This window comes from Penicillium canescens (genome assembly GCF_028828765.1).
Source record: "Penicillium canescens strain IBT 15451 chromosome Unknown utg000002l_segment0_segment0, whole genome shotgun sequence".
Classification (NCBI taxonomy): domain Eukaryota; kingdom Fungi; phylum Ascomycota; class Eurotiomycetes; order Eurotiales; family Aspergillaceae; genus Penicillium; species Penicillium canescens.
In genome coordinates this window covers 2,950,289-2,971,182 of record NW_026703964.1, presented here as the reverse complement: position 1 = coordinate 2,971,182, position 20,894 = coordinate 2,950,289, and the positions used below count along the sequence as shown (strand labels likewise).

Genomic DNA, 20,894 nt, shown 5'->3' with positions numbered 1-20,894 from the left:
CTCATCGAATGGTGCTATGGTCTAGTGGTATGACGTCACATTGTGGCTGTGATAGCCCCGGTTCGATTCCGGGTAGCGCCAATATCTTTTTTTATTTTGGGTATGTCTGTGTACAAAATGTTCTTTTAACGCTCAGTATACCGGCGTGGTCTTTTTCGATTCAAAATTTGGATTATCATCTGTTTCGATCGTAGGAGTCGATCGTTTCCAGGCATCTACAATGAGGTCTTAGGGTAGCTAATGCTTCGTAGACAACCAAGTGTTGTAGGCTGAGTAGGATAAATCTATAAATCTATGCTAAGTGTTTTTGATGGTAAAGACAATTAGACCCGGGGTGACTATTGAAGCAACCGTCGATTATGGAGCAAAGTTCGGGTATGTATTGAGCACTAGTAGCCATCGGAAAGCACTCCCACTGTTGTATTTTAGCACGATTTAAGATGCTATTTAGCTTGATAGCACTATCAGCTCGCTTATTATGTTTTTTTTTTAAAGGGGTGTTAGATAGTCTGCAATTATGCGAATCTACCTGCAATATATATTTTTGATACCGAACCCAACGTTTCTTATACCACACCCCTAGCCTATAAAGCTAGAACAATCCTACCTACCATTAACGGATCAAGCTACTCTCAATATATACATATATAACCATCACCTTTCTCAATGTTGTTCTCGTGGCCTCCTATTCATGGAAATTCTATACCCGCAGTATGTGATACGATAGCCACGGTAAACAGGATGGCCGCATTGAATGGTTCATTCATACCTCACTGTCAATTATCTTTCAAGCTTACTGACGTTTCATTGCCTATATTAGATTGATTCACCTTCAGTGATCAAGACGCATTGCTTTATCATTGCACAATGTCCTCATCCTCTAATATAGGTCAAATCCGGATACTCTTACTCCCTACCAAAACCACACCTCAAAAAACACCTACTTCAAAAACCAAAGACAGTGAGTCCCACATTTTCCTCTAACTTCAACAACAATACCTACCACATCCAGAACTCATACCAGTCAGAAAAGAGAAGACACAAAACAAACCTCCTCATTGGGGAAGTCAGCGAGCCCTCTAAGACGTGAGCAAACAGAGCAACCAACCCAAGAGTGACAGAAGAGCGAGCTAACAAAGATGCCTAAGTTTCCAGAGAAACCAAAGAACAATCAAAACATCCCAAGTCACGATGTGTCTTTTTGTCGGCACCTACTACTATACGTGCAGACACACATATTTCGAACTATACCTCTTCTGCGACGAGCTCCTGCGACAACTGAATCGCATCAACGACAAGGCTGAACATGAGAAATCCCTTCTACCCTTCGACGCTGATTACCCAGGATGTAATCCATACACCACCCTGACAGGGGCGATCCTGCAGCTGGATCCTGATGGGCGTCCTTATGAAGGACAGGATCAGAGTAACGTGGTCAGGTGGGTGATGGATATGTTGGGGTACTGCCCTGCGTGTAGTGGGGAGTGATGCGGGTGTAGAGTTGGGACAGGGAAGAAGATAGACAGTCTTAAGAAAGATCAAAGAAAGAATACACGGAGTAGTTATTGTGATTCAGTGACCGCGGGAACCGCGTTGACTGCATAAGAGTACGATAGTAGGTACTGGAATAATCACGCCTGCGCCCAATACAAATGACAAATGGTATAGAAATGTGGACAGAAACAGGATATGTCTAGAAAAAGTCTAGATTGTAAGTCCGAGAGACATATAATCATGACCGAGTGCTTCAGTGGGCACCGCCACATCCACAGTCATCCTCGGATCGCTTCTTGAAATGCCCGTGGTAGGAGTCCAGTCCCTCGGTGCGAACGCCCATGCCCAGGGGGTCACCCATCCAGTCATACGGATTCCAGATACCAGATTTGGTATCCCGGAGCATCTGCGTGACCTTGGCGACATCGAGATCTAGATATTCCGCGAGGAAAGAGCCGACGTCAGTGTTCTCGTTGTTGCCGACCAATGGCCAAGCGTCCTTGGAAGATGACGCATAGATGTTGACGTCGACAGCTGTAGCAAAATAAGTACGTGGTTATAGTTCACGATTGGGTATTAACTTACCGGAATGACCGTGGGTGCTCCAACCCACCTGAGCGCGACGGCTGACCATATCCGTAAACAGATCTTGTGGGCTGACTTGAGGCTCTGGATGGAGTAAGGCGTGCACTTCCTCGTCGGTGGCATCGGTGATGCCAAGACCCTCTTCAATGAGGTGTTTGCGGACCCAAGACTTTTTGTCCGATTCACTGGCATCCTTGCCTTCCCCAGCAAGATGGTCTTTCAGCTGGGTGTAGACATATTCACCCGAGTGGGTTGCTTTATCCAGAACCTCTGGAAGCCACTCGTACTCGGGGTAGGCCTTGGTCAGCTGTCGTGCCGCAGAGAGTCCACCAGTCTCGTGGTCGGATGTGCTCACGACGACGGTAGGAGTAGACTCATTCTGTACGAAGTCAAGCACAGCAGCGAAGGCCTTGTCATAGGCCAAGACCTCATGCACCTGGGCAGCCGGGTCATTGTTGTGACCGGCATGATCGATGCGAGAGCCCTCAATCATGATAAAGAACCCTTGCTCGCTGTCCTCAGTGGCCTTGCTCAAGGCCCTCAAGGCAGTGCGGGACATTTCCTCTAGAGAGGGATACTTATCGTTCTGAGAACGGCGGTCAATCTCGAAGGGAATATCTCCGTGGGCGAAGAGACCTAGTAGCGGCAAACTGATGTCCTCGCCACCATTGAGGCTATCAAATGCAGAACGGTTCTGAATTGTAGTGAACCCATTCTCCGAGGCAAGATCAATCAGATCGCGATCGTCACCTCGGCAGCTTCCCTCCGCGGACTTGGGCAGGAAGTGACAACGTCCACCACCAAGCATAAGATCCACCACCCGGCCGAGAGGGTGCTCTCCGACCTCCTGAACGGCAATGAGATCTTCATACTGCCGCAAATTAGCATGAGAGGCAAAACATGCCGGAGTTGCATCAGTAAGCCGGGTCGTTACAACCAGGCCCGTCTTGTAGCCTGCCAGCGCAGCAGCCTCAAGAACGGTTCCACACGGCGAGTGGTCGGGAAGCACCGAAATAGCACCGTTATAACTCTTGAGACCACAAGAGAATGCAGTAGCCCCAGCGGCCGAGTCCGTGACCAAACTAGAGGTCGACCGTGTCCGTGATGTTCCAATGTGGTGCTTATCCAAGAGCAGAGTGTCGTCAACCGGTAGACCATCACGATATTGCCGGAAGGAACGAGTCAGAGATAGACTCGTAGGACCCATGCCATCAGAAACCATAAAGATAACATTGCGCTTGCCCGTTGGCTTTCCTCCGGGTCCCCAGGTCGTATTCTTCGACTGCTCGTGATGAGGGGTCTCGACCGCCTTGTGCTGATAGACCGCCGACAGAACAATGACCAAAACTGTGGCAATCAAAGCCCAAGCAAAGATTCCGATCTCGCGCCATGAAGCCCAAGTCCGTCGTTCGTTATGGCGAGTGATTTGTTGTCCGGTCAGGAGGGCTTCTTCTTCCTCCTCATTTTGGATCGACGATCGGTCGGAGGACGGGCGTTGAGCCAGAAGAGGCTCTTCCCGCGCCATGGCTGCGGTAGAGACAAAATCAGTTTAAATAGGGCGGGATAGTCGAATTCAGTAGTTAATGCAACCCAGAAAAAGCGACCGGGCAGGGATACGCGAGGTCAAGATCACTAACAGCCCAGGTGGACCCTTAAAGAGATGATAAGATACAATAGCCGTGCTCACATGATACGTCACATTCCTGCATTACGAGGTTACAGTCTACGTGTTTAAGCAGGAAACAACCTATATAATTATGAGGGGAATTTGTATGTTTGTGTACTACCTGGAGTATTCAAATGGCTCTATTATACAATTCATCTGCAAAAGAAAACTAGTGACCTCCCTATGATCTGCCTTTCCACCCAATAGGAATCATGGCAGCAGCAATCTCAGTAACACCACGCTCCGTAGCAAGCAGATTGAACTGAGCAGCCGCATTGCGGGTATCCAGAATATCGACCCGAATGCCCAACGAATTGATGTGGCGTTTAGTTTCAGGCGAGAGGGGGAACATCGAAGCACCAAGACCAAGAATGAGCATATCTATCAAAATCAATGTTAGCAAAATGATAGATTTCACTACGCCATAATCCAACACTGTAGACAAGAGGACAACAGCGCGATAACACCATAGGAACCCAAGAAAAAAACATACCAGGCTTCGGCCAAACAACACTCAATACCCCCAAACAGACTCATCAAGCTCAAACTGCCCCTTAGCATTGATCATGTTATCCTTAGCATCGCGATCATCCTTCGCGCCCTCTACCGCCTTCCACGGCCTCCAGGCAAACGCCTCACCACCAACAAGCAGCAATCCATCACCACCAGTGACCTTGACACCATTGTTAAGGTGGAAGCCAGAGTCAAGGGTGGCATCGATAGCTGTTGTAGGCGCAGGGATGTTACCCAAGACGTTCAGCGCGGCAAAGTCCGTCTGCGTGTCTTCGTTGGACTGTGGGCCGCGGTCGTGGCTGACGGGCTTGTGCGCGTGTGCGCGGGAGACCATGCGGGATGGGCGGATGGTGGAGCTGTTGTTACGTCTGGTTGAGGGGAGTTGGTGGCTCGGTTTTGGGATTGCGCATTTCGAGGCTGTTGATGGGATTCGGATGAATCGGGCTGGGGTGCTGGTGAGCGAGGTGCGGAGGGCGCGGAGGAGTTGTGGGGATGGGGAGTGCATTTTGGATGAGTTCGTTGATCGAAAGGCGGTGTTGGATCTTATAGATGACGGACTCGTGGTGTAGTAGCTCGGGTGGGTGTCGTGGTGAGTTGAAGTAAAGCTTTCAATCCCCCAGGTCTTGGCGAACTGCACCAGTGGGACCGCCGTACAATTGAAAGTCGGGACCGTACTATACACTCGCCTACGTAAATATCTCAGATTGAATTGTTCTTATATTAATATTCAGCGTAGCAATTAATCTAATTTTGGATTTTTGCAGGAGTTCCAACCCTGACCCTCTGCACCCCGGGTTCATATGAAACAAGGACAAGGGAAGACAATGACATCGTACCTATCGTAGACCCAAAACGCCAACACGCAGAAAATGAAGGAAGAAAAAAAAAACAAAACATAAACCCAGCGAAGGAAAGAACCGAAAAAGGAAGAGAAACGAAAAACATGCAAGGCAATCATCTCTCGAAAATGGGGATCGCTCCCCTGATTTCATGCCGTCTCCGATCATTAGTGCCTCTGGGGACTTGTCTTGAAAAAGAATATGAAAAGTGTATGCACAGAGTGAGAGATAAACAAGAGAGTCTGGGCTAGATTAGCTGGTGCAGACAGTGCGGATTCAGTTTGTTCGGCGAACGCCTTTGCGATCTTCGTCCGATTGACTCGAGCTATCGTCGCTGGTAGTTGCTGTACGAATTCGCTCGGCTCGGTCATGGAGAACCTGTGCCTCTGCTGCGGCCTTTTGGGCGCGAATTTGCTTCCGCCACATGCTGGCGTAGCGGCCCTTCATGGCTAGAAGCTCTTCGTGGGTGCCACTCTCGGCTACCTGGCCCTCGGACAGAACCAAGATGCGGTCTGCCGTAGTGATAGTGCTGAGACGGTGAGCGATCACTAACATAGTGCGTCCCTGTGACAGTGTGGAAAGTGCCCTTTGAATATGCTCCTCTGTGTCAGTGTCTAGGGCTGCAGTAGCCTCATCTAAGAGAATGACACGAGGATTCTTAAGGATAGTGCGAGCAATTGCGACACGCTGCTTCTCGCCACCGCTAAGTCTTAGACCACGCTCTCCGACCTTGGTATTATATCCATCGGGGAAAGCCAAGATCTTGTCATGGATGCTAGCGGCGCGACAGGCCTCGTAAACGTCTTCATCAGAAGCATCCTGGTTAGCGTACTTCAGGTTGTACATCAATGTTTCATTGAAAAGTACAGTATCCTGAGGCACTACACCAATGTGCCTGCGGAGTGAATCGATCGTAATATCTTGCACATCATGCCCGTCAATGCGGATACGGCCATTCTGGGAGTTGTAGAATCGAAACAAGAGACGGAATACGGTGGATTTGCCTCCGCCAGACTCGCCAACCAAGGCAGTGGTTGTTCCAGGCTGACAGTGGAAGGTAAGACCATTCAATGCCGGCTTCCGTGCATCATAAGCAAACTCCACATTCTCAAACTTGATATCACCTTTGCACATCGCCAATGGGGTAGCACTGGGACTATCGACCACAGTAGGCTGCTCACGGAAAAGTTCAAGGAGACGCTCGGCATTGATCAGTGCGGACTGAATAGAACGATAGAAGGTACCAAAGAAGTTCAGGGGGCCTTGAAGTTGAACCATATAGGTCAATAGGGCCACGAATTTGCCCACAGGACGCTGACCAGTAGATACTTGGAATGCGCAGATGAAGCACATAACCAACAGGCCCATCATAAACACGGTGTTTTGACAAGTGTTCAGCAGCGTCAGGGAGAACAAGACGTGATATTCAGCCTTTTGGAAATCACCCACAGCGCCCCGATACCTGTTGAACTCATAATTTTCGGCGTTGAAGTATTTCACTGTCTCATATGAGACCATCGAGTCATTCCTAGAGTGAATGTTAGCTCCATGCATTGGATATCTGATATCTATGGTGTAGTTCTCACTTGACAGCGTCTTCTTGTCGAGATGCGTTGACCATCTGTCTTCTGATTTCTGCTCTCCATTGAGCCATTCGGATGGTGACATAGAGATAGCCAAATGTGGAAATTCCGACGGCCAGAGCATAGTATGCATCGAATGCAACTAGGAAGAATGCAATCGCAACCACAAGATCAACGAGCATCGGTACCACCTGGAAAGTGACCTGCTCCAGGAAAGTGTTGATCGAGCTACCCTTGCTGAGAGCAGACAAGACTTCACCAGTCTTCTTTCCCAGATGGAATTCTAGGCTGAGACCGTGGACATGTTCGAACGCAGCTGTGGAGAGCTCCATGTAGGAATACTGGCTCACGGGGATCCAGAGGCTGGAGCGTAGAGAGCTGAGCAAACCCTGGTTACCCTGCAACCAGCGGTAGATCACATAAAGACAGATTTGAAGCCACGGCACTTGGAATTCCTCACCGTCGTCCCTGGTGAGGGAATCGGTAATGACGCTGACTTGATAAGGCACCAGAACGTTGACAATGCGCTGGCCGACGAGGAGCACAAAACAGAACATCACCACCAGCTGCAGGCGGCGAGACTTGGAGGGCCACAGGTATGGGAAAAAGAGTGAGTATCCACTCAGATACTCCCACCAACTGGTAGAGGGGATCGTAGTAGGACGCACCCATGGATCCTGAGGTTTGGCGGCCTGGGAGGGAGGGCCTCCGTTTGTTGAACCATATGTATGACCGTTGCCATTGGCTGTTCCATTACCATTCCCGTGTCCATTCTCCGTAGCAGCGGGATCCAGGAGTCCAGTAGATTCAGACACTCCATTGGCATAAGCTGCCTTCTTCTCATGGCTCTTCATCCTCATCGACTGGCAGACGTAGAGAAGAACCAGCGAGAAGAGTACCAGGATGCGGACACTGTTCGATACCACCTCCATGCATTCCCACGGTGTAATGCTCTTGCGGAGCCGGCCCCCTCCGGATCTCCAACAACTGGCTCATGATGAACCGAGGTATACACCGACAGGGATGTGCTAAGAATAACCAATTCAAGCGGGATGGCGACGGACCAGCAGACAAATTGGGCGATGGTCGGGGAAGGAGAGGTGTCCAGCAATGCCATGAGCATCACCGCGTAGACGAAGAACGAGCCGACGATGTAGATCTATAAGCTGGTCAGCTATCGACCACGGAAAAAAATAACCCGAGAAAACATACCACAACCGATTGTCCTCGCCACCAATTCTCTGCCCTGGCCACCATAACGTGGGTGATATAGATAGTTGCATCGGCAATGAATGTGAGGAGAATGCCAACAGAAAGCAAGTTGAAAGCGCGTTTCACGTTTCGAGAGAACTCCTGTGGTTTGTGGTAGGCGGGCACAGCCCGTGGACGCTGAGGCAGTGGCCGGCCACCAGGTCCCAAGGACTCAGACGCATGCTTGTTGGCTCTCTTCGCGGTGACCGTGGTATTTGCCACAAACGCCGCCACGAAGAGGATGAAGAGAAAGATAGGGTAGCACGTGCGCAGGTACTCCAGCAGCTCAAGAGCTGCGTGGGGATCCATGATGAAGACTTCAAAGGTCCATGACAGGTTGTGGAAGGGAGAAGAGTTCGGATCGGAAAGGACTGGACGGGTATGGTGAAGGATCGACGCGAGGGATGGGAACTTCACCTAACCGGTTTCCACGTGGTAACCCTTGGAGTTAAAGAAGCAAAAATAAGAATAATAAATAAAAAAACAGATAAAAAAGGGAAAATAAAGAAAGGGAAAAATAAAAGTGTCAAGTCTTTTAAAGGGAAGAATCAAAAACAAATCGAGGTAGATATACACAGAATTAGAGAAGTACGGTGTGGATGCTGCAGCTAAGAAGAAGGTATCCACACATAGTTAGGGACTCCCCAAGCTTCTTATGTCGAAAGTTGCCCAGGATATTGTTTGCTAATAAAGTCCAAACCTCAATCTAAGTTCTTCACAGAGCTGCCCAATGGTCGGAGTTGAAATCGTCCCAACTGCACAGGGAAGAAGGGGATGAAGGGACAAGTGTCGATCTATCGATCGAGAACAGTCCATATATGACTTCACACGACTATATCATCTGAGGTATACGGAGTCACTTTGGGACAGATCATAAGATACAGGGATTTCAGCCTAGCGGTGTTTGATCTATGAATATCCATGTGCTTTCTTGTCCCACAGAAGTCCCGAGTCCCCGGTCGAGGTAAGACAATCCTCGTTCTGTTCTGTGTTGTCTATCTAGACCGCTCTTAACATGTGTTTCGGCCCGATGAAGTATACAATGCATCTTTCTTGCAGACCGTTTGAAAATCTAGAATTTGAGTGGAGGAAATACGAAGTACAACAACCTGAATGGCGCCTTATAAAATGTCTATATAACTATGATGTGGTAGAAGTGAGGCATATGAGGCATGGGTGCCTCAGGGATCGTCTCTCACCGCCGCCCCATATTGACGATCTTCAACTCTCCGCTTCTTCCCTGGTCGTGTGCCCAGAATGGAGACCTGACTGCTGAATGATGTCGGACCTCTCAGGTTCGCGTTCTCCGGTCCCTCCCCCTCCTCCCCCTCCGCCACAAAAGTACTCGAACCGGGCTGCCAGTGCCCTTGCGAGGTTCGCGCCCTTCTTCGGCTCGAGGCCTCCCAGTCCACAAAGCAGTCGCGCAGATGGCCCCCGATCAATCAGATCCAAATCGCTGTATGTCGCTCTCACCGCTCTGATATTCCCTGTCTTCTACTACACAAACCCCTTCCCCCGCGATTTGATGTCATCGGGACTAGTGAGATCGCGAGTCAGATCAGCCAATGGAATCATTTCTAATGCTCGTTTGTGAAGACCAGGAGAACCGCAGACTGTTACTCATAAAACAGGGATAGCTATCACGGCTTTGGACATATCGCCTGAACGGACACATGCGGTAATCGCGGGCAAGGAGATTCTCAAAACTATCCGCGTCTCGCCCGACCACTCCTCGGAAGAATTTAATATTCGAAATGCGCTCATCAGCTATGCATCCACCCATCATGAAGCGGGTGTTTCGATGCCACACAAAGATCAATTGAATGTGAAGGACGTCAAATGGTCACATGGGAACTTCGACCGGACAATCGCAACTGCAGTCGCAAATGGTCGGATTGTCGTCTACGACCTGCAGCGGCCCGGCCTCCAATTATGTCGTTTCCAAGGCCACAACCGCCAGGTTCATAGGCTCGCCTTCAACCCCCATTTCCCTTCTTGGCTCTTGTCTGGCAGTCAAGATGGCACTATTCGGATGTGGGATCTGCGCGCCGCCTCTGCGAATCGGAGCAGTTCCACATGCGGCAGCAAGCATGTGTATCAGGGCAATAGCGATACCATCCGGGATGTCCGGTGGTCTCCCAGTGATGGGGTCGTGTTTGCGACCGCCTCGGACAGCGGCGCCATCCAGATGTGGGATTATCGCAAGGGCAATGCACCGTTGATGAGAATCGCCGCTCACGATCGGCCATGTTTCGCCGTGGACTGGCACCCCGACGGGAAGCACATCGTCAGTGGTGGCACAGACCGCCAGGTAAAAGTTTGGGACTTCTCTTCATCTGCAGAGCGACGGCAGAAACCTGCGTTTCAGTTCCGAACACCCCAGGCGGTTATCAATGTGCGATGGCGGCCTCCCTCCTGGGTCGGTGAGTCACCTGCCTCGGGAGAATGGCAATCATCTCAAATCGTCACGTCCTACGATAAGGAAGATCCGCGCCTTCACCTTTGGGACCTTCGACGCCCGCATGTCCCATTCCGCGAATTTGATCGGTACGACTCCCCCGCATCAGACCTGCTGTGGCGATCAAAAGACCTCCTGTGGACTGTCGGTGAGGCCGGAGCCTTTACACAGACCGATGTACGGTATGCGCCAGCCGTGATCAATCGCCGACCGATGTGCTCGGTCGCCTGGAGTCCTAATGGCGAGTTCGTTGCGTTTGGCCAGAAGCGGCCCAGGCGACGTCCCTTGGGAATAAATGCCGCTGAATTTCTACTCCATGAAGAAGATGAGGATAGTACCGGTGAGAAATCATTGGGTCAAAGTCCCGCAGATGATATTATCGACGAAGCAGCTTTAGCTACTTCTCTTCGTCATCAGCATACAAAATCAGCCCCGATTCGACCATCCAAGTCGCTGGGCAGTACCCCACCTGGGGCAGTGGATTTCATTTCGGTGCTGCCTCTTGAACAAGCCCTGGCCAAGATAGCGACCCCTGCGCCCAGTCAGTTGGGAACCATTGCCACTATCCCAGGTGCTACGAATGACCCAGTAGTCTTCCGGTTTCTAGCAAGCAACTACACCCCGTTGATGGACGATTACCGTGAAACGAGGACCCAGGCTGATATTCTGCACTCTTTGATCGAGTCCTTGGATCACAATGCTGAGTGTGCAGATGAGGTTTCGCTGACCAAGGTGGCCCAGACTTGGAGAATAGTCAAATTTGCTATTCTTCAGGAGCTCCAGCGCCGAGCAAGAGAGCAACCGGCCAAAGGTGGTCTTAGGGACAGAACATCTAAAGATGGTACCTTGGCAGACAGGTCGCGCGAAGATGGTCGACACGACAGGGCCAAAAATCGATTGTTTAAAGGGGTCATGGAAGCAGTACCCGAGGTTGAAAGCACCTCGAACATGACGACCCCTCTTGCAAAACCATTGCCAGATTCCCCGGCAATGGACTCCTGGTCTAGCACTGATGATTCTCATATACCCTCACTAGATGATAGGGCTCTCGACATTGATCCTCTACCCCCATCGGTCCTGAGTTCTCACAATGGCTGGGGAATGTCAGACCCTGACGCTCGTCATGTATCCAATCCACATGTGCAAGTATCATCCATTGATGATGCCCGTCTATCAGAGCACCTACGAAATCCGGCACATGAAGATTTGGACAATGACCAACGGTCTGCACCTCGGGCTATTGCTGGCAAAGCAGATTGGCGCCGTCATGGTCACCCAAGCTTCCCCAGGGAAATCTCAGAAGATGACTATGACCAAGAGCTGGAGGACAAACGTGCAGCCATTCGTGATTTCAGGCAATACCCTAAAAAGCCCTTGAATCTCGAGTCAACAATTGAATCTAGTCGGCCTCCCCCAACCGAGCGATATGGCCGGCACGACTCTTCAGAGAGTTTTCCCATGTTCTCTACATCAACAGACAGCTCGCATCCATCGAGATCTTTCGCTGCATCGTACTCGTCCAATGGGCAGCTTGATGTATCCAGATTGCCGGACGCTGGCCAATCCTCTACGATGAGAAGAGGATCGAATCTAGCTTCAACGCGTGAGGAATCCGACGATGAGCTTTTCGAACAAGTTGATTCAGACACGGGTCGACTGCATCTCCAGCGCCCTTCCAGTCCTCCTCCTTTGATCAAGGAGTCCACCCCGCTTGTGCCACTGGAAGAAACATTATCCCCAGGCGACACAAATTACAGGGGTACGGCGCCTTATTCAGCAAATGACGATATTTCACGGATAAAGATTCCACTTATGCCGGATGGGACAGATTTGAAGCCGTGGAGTATTGAAGCGATCCTGAAAGAAGCAGTTCGTTATTATCACAGCAGCAGTAGTTCCGTTGATATTCAGACAGCGGCCCATCTTCTTCAGAAGCTCCACGTTCTTTTCCGCGACTGCGAGCAAATCTTGCCATACGAAGAATGTGAAATGGTCTTCAAAACATACAACGAGCACCTAATCCGGCACTCGATGGACTTGGAGGCAGCAGAGCTCCGTCTGTCGTGTGTATCATCCTATCCTGCCGTTTACGACTACGCGCAGACAGACTCCTTTATAAATGTATATTGTTACACCTGTCAACGGCCCTTTGAGAACCCCAAGCAAGACAACACCCGCTGCTATCGCTGCAGTACACCCCAAGCGCCCTGCTCCATTTGCATGTGCCTTGAACCACCACCAGAATGGGCCACAGAGCGAAAACAAGCACAACCCACCTCCTCCACCATCACAAGCCCGAACTCAGACTCTGAAACGACCTCCCACACCTCAACCCAATCCTCCGTCCCCACCGAGCCGGTCTCAGATTCGGAAATGGATAATTTCGCACCCTTCTCAGCGCCCCGACCAAAGGGCTCCGCAGTCTGGACCTGGTGTCAAGGCTGCGGCCACGGCGGCCACCTAGCCTGCATAACAACCTGGCTAGGCGACATAACCATCAGCGAAGGCGGATGCGCCACAGCAGGCTGCATGCACGACTGCGGCCCAGGTCCACGCCGCGAACTAAATCGTCAAACTCTCCAGGCAGAGTCCAAGCGCCGCGATTCTGCGAGTCGCTCTGCCGGTGCTGGCCTCGTCAAGCGGGATCCTTGGACCAAGGGCGAAAGTAAAGCCGTGGAGAAGGTTCGCGGTATGCTTGGCGTTGCTGGTGTTGCTGCTGCTACTGGTGGTAGTGGTGCTGGACCTGTCACGTCGACGAATACTACTGCTACTCCGACGCCCGTTTCATCGGGTGCTATGTCGCCCAAGCGGGTTAGGCTTGTTACGCCCACTGAGCAGGAGCAGGAGTATGGCGCTTCTGCTCGTGTGGGCATTACTTCGAGGGAATAGTCTAGTTATCGTGACCCGTGCCCGGTCGGTTACCCCATTTATGTGTTGTACTCATATTAGCGTATTGTTTCTTTTCTTCTCTTTTTTCTTTTCCTTTTTTTCTTCTGGGTCATTGGCCGGCTCTCTGTTTTATTCCGAATTGATTCCCCTATTGCGATACATCTAATAAATTACTGGTCTGACTAGATGGACCTTATAAACTTCTTCGTGACTGAATAAGTTAAGTACATGGAGTCACAAACTTTAGACTTAGTGAACCCATCATGGTACCTCCCAGAATGACGTCCAAGATCAGAAGACTGACCCGAGTAATCAAGGTATTCCCCCGAGATCATGCCCCCAGAATTAAAACCTCCGCTTTTTCTTGGCTGGGGCTTTGCTCTTCGTCTCAAGCTGCCGTTTCAATTCCTCGCGTTTCCGAGAAGCTCGCTGATCTTCTGTCTCTGGTCCTGGTGGAGGATTGGTGCTACCTTTCTCGGCGACTGGTTTGCGTAATGGTGATTCTTCCCGCTTCATAGTCTGCCGAGCTGTCGTCTCGGTAGTATTATCACCCTGGGCGGGTTTGGGTTTGGCGGGAGATGTCTTCTCAGGTGAGGCAACCACGGTTTGGGATGTAGCTGGAGGAGTCGTGTCTAGGGGTGTTTGTCTGGCTTTGGCTTTACCGCCTATCATGCCCAGCTTTCCGGTGCGGTTTGGTTTGGCTATTGCTGGCGACGGTGCTAAGGATGTTGGACGAACTCGGTCATCGCTTCCTTCTTCTTTCGGTGAATTTGGTTGTTCCTTGGGCTTCAGCGGAGAAGGGGCTGGCTCTTTCTCTTTTTTTTCTTGCCACCAATAACACCCAACCCGCCTCTTGGCTTCTTTGGGGCTTCCCGGGCCTTGGGTGGAGGTGAAGCTGGAGCAGCAGGCTCAGACTCAGGCTCAGCTGGACTAATTGGCATACGGCCTTTGCGTGGTGCTGGTGCTGGCTCAGGGTCGGTGTCTGATGCTGTAGCTTCGTCTGCTTCTGACGGACCTGGTGGAGATGGGCTTTTCTTTTTGGCTTTTGGTCTTGGTGAGGGAACGGATTCTTTGACATGTTGGTGCTTAAGATGGGGAGGTGTTTCTTGTCGCTATATAATAGATTTAATCATACTGTTAGAAGGACTATAGGTGAGGTTCGGCATACCTCAAATTCATCGAGATCGCTGCTTGCCGTTGATTCGCCTTCCTCATCATGAGGTTGTGGCTGGACAGCTCTATTCTGCTTCTTTGGAGTTGCAGCGATTTCCTCTTCTTCGAGAGGAGTGGCTTCTCTCGTATGGTTCTGAGGGCGTTTTTGAAGTTGACGCCACCATTCACCGTGTTGATTAATGTTCTCCAAATCCTCGACATTGCCTGATTCTGAAATCTCCTGAAATAGGTTGATTCCAAATCCTGAGCTATTGGATGATCCTACTTCGGCGAGCCAGGCCTCCTCGTCGAAGGGCGCAATGCCTTTCACGAATCTGCCAGCTTCGGACCGGGTACTGCCTTTGCGAGATGTACGTAATCCTGCAGCGCTCGGAAACACAGACCCCAGCTCAGTGCCAAGGGTTTCAATTTTGTCAAACAACTTGCCCAGCACGTAGTCTTTCTGCTTGATCTGATTGAGCAGAGAGCGCTGGCGCGACTCCCTATCTGCCTCCTCTTTCAGCAGTGGAATGAGTAGACGACTCGTCGCAGAGGACAAGGGCTCCTTTGAAAGCTTCAAAGTCCATCTTAGAGGCCTCAACGGGGCCGGTAGCTTGGTTGTTGTTGTGATTTCAAGCGAGGCGGTTTGCGTTCCACTGCTTAGCACTGTACTTTCTTTGCCCCTCTGTAGAGCTTCCCAAATCTTCTCCAAGAGGACCTTGAGCTGTTCTGGATCTTCTCCGGGGTCGATCGTTGCGGCCTCTTCCTCTGCTCTTTTGGCAATGTCCTCATAGAACAACCGTTCCGCCCAAACATAGGTGAGATCGGTGATGTAGATTTCATAGCCTTGTTGAGTCCAGGTATATTGAAAGAGCAACGGAGGCAGGCCTTCATGAGACAGATGAAGCCGGTGCCATGTTGAAGGCATAGTTGAGAGTGGTTGTGCATTTGTCCATGGGGGAAGTTGTCATAGCTGCCTGGGCCGCAGGGAAGGTTTGCCGCCCGCGTTACTTTCCTGCAGATCTCCCGAATTTCTGACCTCGCGCATCCAAGTGCTTCATCTTTGCTACCTTTGATCCTTTCACAGCACAATGTCTTCGCGACTCCCGGACCGATCAGATTCGAGGCGCAGCCGGTCGCGATCGCCGTCATCGCGCCGCCAGCAGAATCATCCCCGCCGGGACGATAGAGAATGGCGCGATCGACAAGACTCTGATCGCAGATGGGATAATGGAAGACCCGGTCCCTCTCAGCAGCCTCGCAATATGCGCGACCAAGTCCGGCTCAACCTTCTCCAGGAAGATCAGCAAGTGCGCGAGTGGGTCGCGCAGGAGGATGTGTTCGTGCTGAAGCAGGCGAAGAAGAAAGCAGAGATCCGAGTCAAAGAAGGCCGCGCAAAGCCTATCGACTGGCTTACGGTCACTCTCCGTGTTATCGATCCTACGCGCGACCCTTTGGACGATGAGATTGCAGACTCCGATTTGGATGTCGTGGATCCGGACGGTGTGTTCGAGGGTCTATCACAGACCCAGCTACAAGACCTGGAGAAGGATATTGATACATTTGTGAATCTTGAAACAAATGCGCAGAACCGCGACTTTTGGCAGGTAAAGTTTTTTCGAGATTCAGTTCAAGCATGCTGTTGACAACCGTTGTCCTCTAGACCATGAAAGTAATCTGCCGAGACCGTCAAAAAGACCTCCACACCCGAAGGACGTGCCCTAAGTTCTGTGGCTGCCGATATCAACAAGCTTTTGAGCCCGAAATCCTACGAACAATTAAAAAACCTTGAAGTACAAGTGAGGCGAAAGTTGAACTCGAACGAGCCAATCGATACAGACTACTGGGAAGAACTGCTCCGCAGTCTCACGGTTTGGAAGGCGAGGGCGAGACTGAGGAACGTCTACCAGACCATCATTGATGAGCGTGTTCGCGACTTGAAAAAGCAGCAGAGGGAGGAAGCTGAATCAATCCGGGCGAAATTGGCGCCTCTTGCTCCTGTCGTCATCGCAGGTGATACCACAAACCCTGCCGAGTTTGAAGGCTTGGACCCAGATCCATTGCTTCAAGTTCGTCCCGAGGATAAGGTCTTTGAAATCATGGATGAGTCCGCATTCCTGGACCAAGTGGTAAGTTGGCATGCATCATGTACTGTCGGAGCAAATGCTAATCAATTACACAGGCGCGCGAACGTCAGAAAATTCTCCGTATGGGCTTTGTCCCACTCCGTCAGCGAGCTACTGAAAAATCCGCGGTAGTGGGAAACCTAGCATCTACAAGCACGCCCGCGGCCTCTACATCAACCAGGTTCTCCTCCATCCCGAACGAGGACTTTTCACAAGCGACCAAAGCGCTCTACGAAAGGGAGCTAGCAAAGGGTGTCAGCGAGAATGAGGAAATATTCACTGGTGAAGAGGCCGTGAGTACGGTATCGCAACCCCAATGGGCTGGTAAGCATCGACCTAGAAAGCCCCGATACTTCAACCGAGTTCAAATGGGTTACGAATGGAACAAATACAACCAAACTCATTATGACCATGATAACCCGCCACCCAAGGTTGTACAGGGTTACAAGTTCAACATCTTCTACCCCGACTTGATCGATAAAACCAAGGCCCCAACATATCGCATCGAACGTGAGAACGGTCGGAAGCGCGGTGAATCGACGGCCGAGGCGGGCGAGGAAGACACATGTCTCATTCGATTTATGGCTGGACCACCGTACGAAGACATTGCTTTTCGAATTGTCGACAAAGAATGGGATTATAGTGCAAAGCGAGAGAGGGGCTTCAAGAGTACCTTCGACAAGGTAAGTTATGCCGTGCAACTCTCACGGTCTCTCCACTGACGTAATTTTCTTTGTAGGGTATTCTCCAACTTCATTTCCAATTCAAGAGGGTAAGTCGAATTCTGCTATTCAAGAAGATCCATCATTAACTTGTCTCAGATCTATTATCGGAAGTAACACATGCGCAACAACCTTGCAGGTGGGCGTTATTTCGGGATGGAGAGGTGGATTACTATGCAGGGAGACGTTGGGGGTGTATTTTCCAGATGCCTGATACCAGTGAATCAAGCCAACTCGGATTGATTGGGTTGGAAACATTACCCCCGAAGTTTTCATACTCGCTCGATACATTTGGGGATATCAAACGCTTGTTCCAACTACCTTAATTTTACCTCTGGCAATGCCACATCTCTCACACACTCAACCCCTTGACGTCTGGGGGGCCAACTGGTGTATTGGTGAATACCGCATTTAGCTCTTTTTCCTTTTTCTATTTCTTACTTTATTTTACTAGGGTGTTCTCTCGCAAAACGGGAGACGTTGGAGTCTTTTGGTGACACTATCCCGGCCTGCAGAGTGCAGGATGATTCTGACTTCCGGCTCGCTGGATGCAGCCCACGAACAGAAGTAAAAAGAGAAATAACGCCTGGGCTGGACAAAAATCAGGCAAAGCGGAGGTCTTTTCCAGAACGGCGCCAGAGGGATTTCCCAGTTAACTTCCAGAAGGTCGGCTTTCAGCCCGGTGAATGACTTTCACTGCAGGTGTCCGCTAGGCCCTCTCTATTCCAGTGGCACTAGATCCAGTATGCAGCCACCTTGGCCTTCTGTGCAATCGTTGGCTGTATAGACAATGAATCGTTCCACGACTTAGGCATCTAGGGAGGCGTTTTCCGTAGGAAGTATTAGTAGCCCCATATTCTTTTGCAAGGGGAAAAAAAATCAAAAAACAAAAAACAAAAAAAAAAAAACAAAAGACTTCGGCCCAGAACGTCTTTTGTTTGTATTTGAATGCATCTCAAGGCTGTTTGCAGCTAAAAGAGCATGTGCCTTATGTGCTGGCAGGGGAAGATCGTGCTTGAGTGGCTTCTTGAAGTGTACAGCTCCAATCTTGAATGGTAACAGCTGGGGTATCACTTTATGATCTCTACTTCTACAGTACTCTTTACCCTTAGACCTAGATCTCTTCTCTTCCTCAACGCTTATTTCACCTTCATTCTCCTTTCCTTTCTTCTTCAACTCCTCACTTCCATCCCAGAGCATTATCAAAGTCCCTTAGGTGATGGATAACTCGATCTCATCTCTTCACTTCCACATGGCTCATTTGCCAATGGACCGAGCAAGCGTGCACACTCTCTCGGCACAGCAAAGTGAGACTTCTCCAGATTCTATCTATCAAATAAACTCTCTCCAATCTTACAACCCCGGTCATCAAGCCGAGCACTGGCCGAGATTTAGATCTCATCAGGCCAGGATCATGGCACCCCTTCACCAACCCTCCTGCCCTAATCCTTACGTTGTCGCCTCTGGCCAATACGAGCACAACGCGAATCATCCCCATCCCCATCGACACGGTCAAGCTGCTTACCTTGACTCTTTGTACACCTCTTCACTTCCCGACTCTACCATGGCTGTCCCATGCATGGGTTCGTTTACTATGGAAGGGAAGAGACAGCTTCCTCATGAAGTCCACTCAGATTGGACAGGAGTGCACTCGCCTGTCTTCAAAGGAGGTGAACTTTGCGAATTTCCGGCAAAGTTGCAGTCTGTTCACGCAGTGCATAACATTCCCCCATCGCCACTGTCGACGATCTCCTCTTACGAGTCACCAGAGTCTCTGGCACTCGCAAGTCCAACAATGACGGTCCAGACGGTGGATCAGCTTTCACCAGGCTCTAGTGAGGATGACAGAGAAGACCGACCTGGACCGACCCCATACTCTCAGTTGATTTTCCGGGCCCTAAAAGATGCCAAAGGCAACAAGCTCCCTCTCCAGGGAATTTACAACTGGTTCGAAAGGAACACGGACAAGGCCAAGAGTTCGGGTTCGAAAGGATGGCAAAACAGTATCCGGCATAATTTATCTATGAATGCAGTAGGTTCCCCGCTCTACACTTGATATCAGTATCAGTTTCACTTTTATGGCTGCTTCATTTCAACCCCTGCACCTTTGGCACAAGTACTAACAGTTTCATGTAGGGATTCGAGGCAGTCAAGGAGGAATTGGGCCCGGGCAAAAAGGCAGTCAACTTTTGGCGCCTGACACCTGAGGCAATTCTCCATGGTCATGTCCAATCCACCACTCGATACCGCAAGCAAGTGAGTGCACGAAAGGCACTTGGTGCAAATGCTCGTGCCGCTCAGCGCCAACGCACGGAGACCAAGGGTGGGAATCCCTCAGAGATGGTGAAAACACGCCATCCCAATACCGGTCATGACGAGCCCAATGAAATCTATCACCCCCCGCAAATGACCCTGCCTCCTTACCCTATGGATGGTCATTTCTCTCACCCGGACCCTCAAGTGATGCCATCCTACGTGCCACCCGCTCTCGCCCCGCCTATCGACAATGCATTGCAGAGATACGGTATGGAATCTGTGATCGGCTGTACAAACCTTTCACCAACCAACAATGGGTCTTTCTACGAATCCATGGGGGTTGCGCCGGACAATGAGGCGTTTACATTGAGACATGCGGCACATGCGGGCTGGTATGCACCACCGTCGGATCACAATATTGGGATGATGGCAGGATCCGATGTTCCGGCCGATCTCCACCATGGTGTGTAGCGGAGCCACACACACGCGCAGAAAGAAGGGGAAAAGGGGTGCTGGAAAGAGATTTGGTGGTGAAAAGGCCCGGCAGCTACGCTGACTTGCATAATTCGTTTTTAGCAATTTCCTTTTTTGTGGTTTTCTCGTTTTTCCTAGCCGAGGCCAATTTTGGCCTTCAAATACACTAGAGGCATGGTGCAGTTTTTGTGCATATCACTACTCGGATCGGGAAGTGTCTTTGCGGGTGTTCACACGGCGAGCCTACGGTGAAGACGATCTATCTTTTGCCTCTTTGCCTCGTTATTGCTTGGCTTTTTGCTTTTTCTCTTGGGGGCTTCTGACATGAGGATATGGATGTTTTCTTTTGATTATTTTTGGGGGGGGGGGGGGTTCCAAATGTATCAGAACTTGCCCACACATCCAATTTCACCGGAATATATCAACCACAGACATATGCCGATCACCGTTCTCTGTCAAATTAGTCAACCCTTGGGTCTTCGGCTGACCCACCTAGTCTTAAAGACTTTTTTTCAATTGTGGTCTCGGTTCTCTTGAGTCCCACCGTCTCCAGGGCCATACAAATGGAAGTATGTGCTGTTGGGCATCAACAACGCCAAGAGTTGGCAATATCCTTCTACCGATAGGTCCGGACTTATGAAGTAATTCTCCGCGGGAATACATCGGCATTGTTTACTATTGCACATATGGGCCACATGCTGTGCGGCTGGATTTGCTTCATACGTCTGTACAAGACGGCGGTGTCTCAAGTGACAGGAATAGTATCCAATCACAGCAGGAGGGAAATATTGAACAATAACCCGCATACTTAGGTCGTGGATAGCCGTTTTTTCCCTGTCAGTGCAGGGGTCTAACAATCTGTGGACGGCCCTCTTCTGCTAGTCTT

The 20,894-nt window shown here is 50.4% G+C and overlaps 8 protein-coding genes across 8 annotated transcripts; 4 read left to right on the top strand and 4 right to left on the bottom strand.

Moving 5' to 3' along the window:
• Window positions 1-1,191: 1,191 nt before the first annotated feature.
• On the top strand, window positions 1,192-1,488 carry N7446_002326 (uncharacterized protein; the record flags this gene model as incomplete). Its single annotated transcript, XM_058511075.1, has 1 exon — window positions 1,192-1,488. One exon carries the CDS (start codon window positions 1,192-1,194, stop codon window positions 1,486-1,488), a length of 297 nt encoding a protein of 98 aa, XP_058376611.1.
• Window positions 1,489-1,747: 259 nt separating this feature from the next.
• N7446_002325 (alkaline phosphatase) lies at window positions 1,748-3,604 on the bottom strand (the record flags this gene model as incomplete). Its single annotated transcript, XM_058511074.1, has 2 exons — window positions 1,748-2,028; window positions 2,080-3,604. The coding sequence occupies 2 exons, from the start codon at window positions 3,602-3,604 to the stop codon at window positions 1,748-1,750; spliced, it is 1,806 nt and encodes a 601-aa protein (XP_058376610.1).
• A 322-nt stretch (window positions 3,605-3,926) lies between these two features.
• Window positions 3,927-4,763, bottom strand: N7446_002324 (uncharacterized protein; the record flags this gene model as incomplete). The annotated part of the gene is made up of 3 exons (XM_058511073.1): window positions 3,927-4,126; window positions 4,164-4,180; window positions 4,267-4,763. 3 exons carry the CDS (start codon window positions 4,761-4,763, stop codon window positions 3,927-3,929), a joined length of 714 nt encoding a protein of 237 aa, XP_058376609.1.
• A 386-nt stretch (window positions 4,764-5,149) lies between these two features.
• On the bottom strand, window positions 5,150-8,385 carry hmt1 (putative vacuolar ABC heavy metal transporter (Hmt1)). Its single transcript, XM_058511072.1, has 3 exons — window positions 7,893-8,385; window positions 6,684-7,839; window positions 5,150-6,625 (listed from the first exon to the last, which is right to left on the bottom strand). The coding sequence occupies exons 2-3, from the start codon at window positions 7,610-7,612 to the stop codon at window positions 5,374-5,376; spliced, it is 2,181 nt and encodes a 726-aa protein (XP_058376608.1). The 5' UTR covers window positions 7,613-7,839; window positions 7,893-8,385; the 3' UTR covers window positions 5,150-5,373.
• An 825-nt stretch (window positions 8,386-9,210) lies between these two features.
• Window positions 9,211-13,278, top strand: N7446_002322 (WD repeat protein; the record flags this gene model as incomplete). Its single annotated transcript, XM_058511071.1, has 2 exons — window positions 9,211-9,389; window positions 9,528-13,278. The coding sequence occupies 2 exons, from the start codon at window positions 9,211-9,213 to the stop codon at window positions 13,276-13,278; spliced, it is 3,930 nt and encodes a 1,309-aa protein (XP_058376607.1).
• A 345-nt stretch (window positions 13,279-13,623) lies between these two features.
• Window positions 13,624-15,375, bottom strand: N7446_002321 (uncharacterized protein; the record flags this gene model as incomplete). Its single annotated transcript, XM_058511070.1, has 3 exons — window positions 14,447-15,375; window positions 14,111-14,390; window positions 13,624-14,087 (listed from the first exon to the last, which is right to left on the bottom strand). Exons 1-3 carry the CDS (start codon window positions 15,356-15,358, stop codon window positions 13,624-13,626), a joined length of 1,656 nt encoding a protein of 551 aa, XP_058376606.1. The 5' UTR covers window positions 15,359-15,375.
• A 107-nt stretch (window positions 15,376-15,482) lies between these two features.
• On the top strand, window positions 15,483-17,657 carry N7446_002320 (splicing factor cactin). The gene is made up of 5 exons (XM_058511069.1): window positions 15,483-16,037; window positions 16,116-16,559; window positions 16,613-17,239; window positions 17,296-17,328; window positions 17,378-17,657. Exons 1-5 carry the CDS (start codon window positions 15,522-15,524, stop codon window positions 17,393-17,395), a joined length of 1,638 nt encoding a protein of 545 aa, XP_058376605.1. The 5' UTR covers window positions 15,483-15,521; the 3' UTR covers window positions 17,396-17,657.
• A 1,035-nt stretch (window positions 17,658-18,692) lies between these two features.
• Window positions 18,693-20,005, top strand: N7446_002319 (forkhead box transcription factor; the record flags this gene model as incomplete). The annotated part of the gene is made up of 2 exons (XM_058511068.1): window positions 18,693-19,310; window positions 19,415-20,005. The coding sequence occupies 2 exons, from the start codon at window positions 18,693-18,695 to the stop codon at window positions 20,003-20,005; spliced, it is 1,209 nt and encodes a 402-aa protein (XP_058376604.1).
• Window positions 20,006-20,894: the final 889 nt, after the last annotated feature.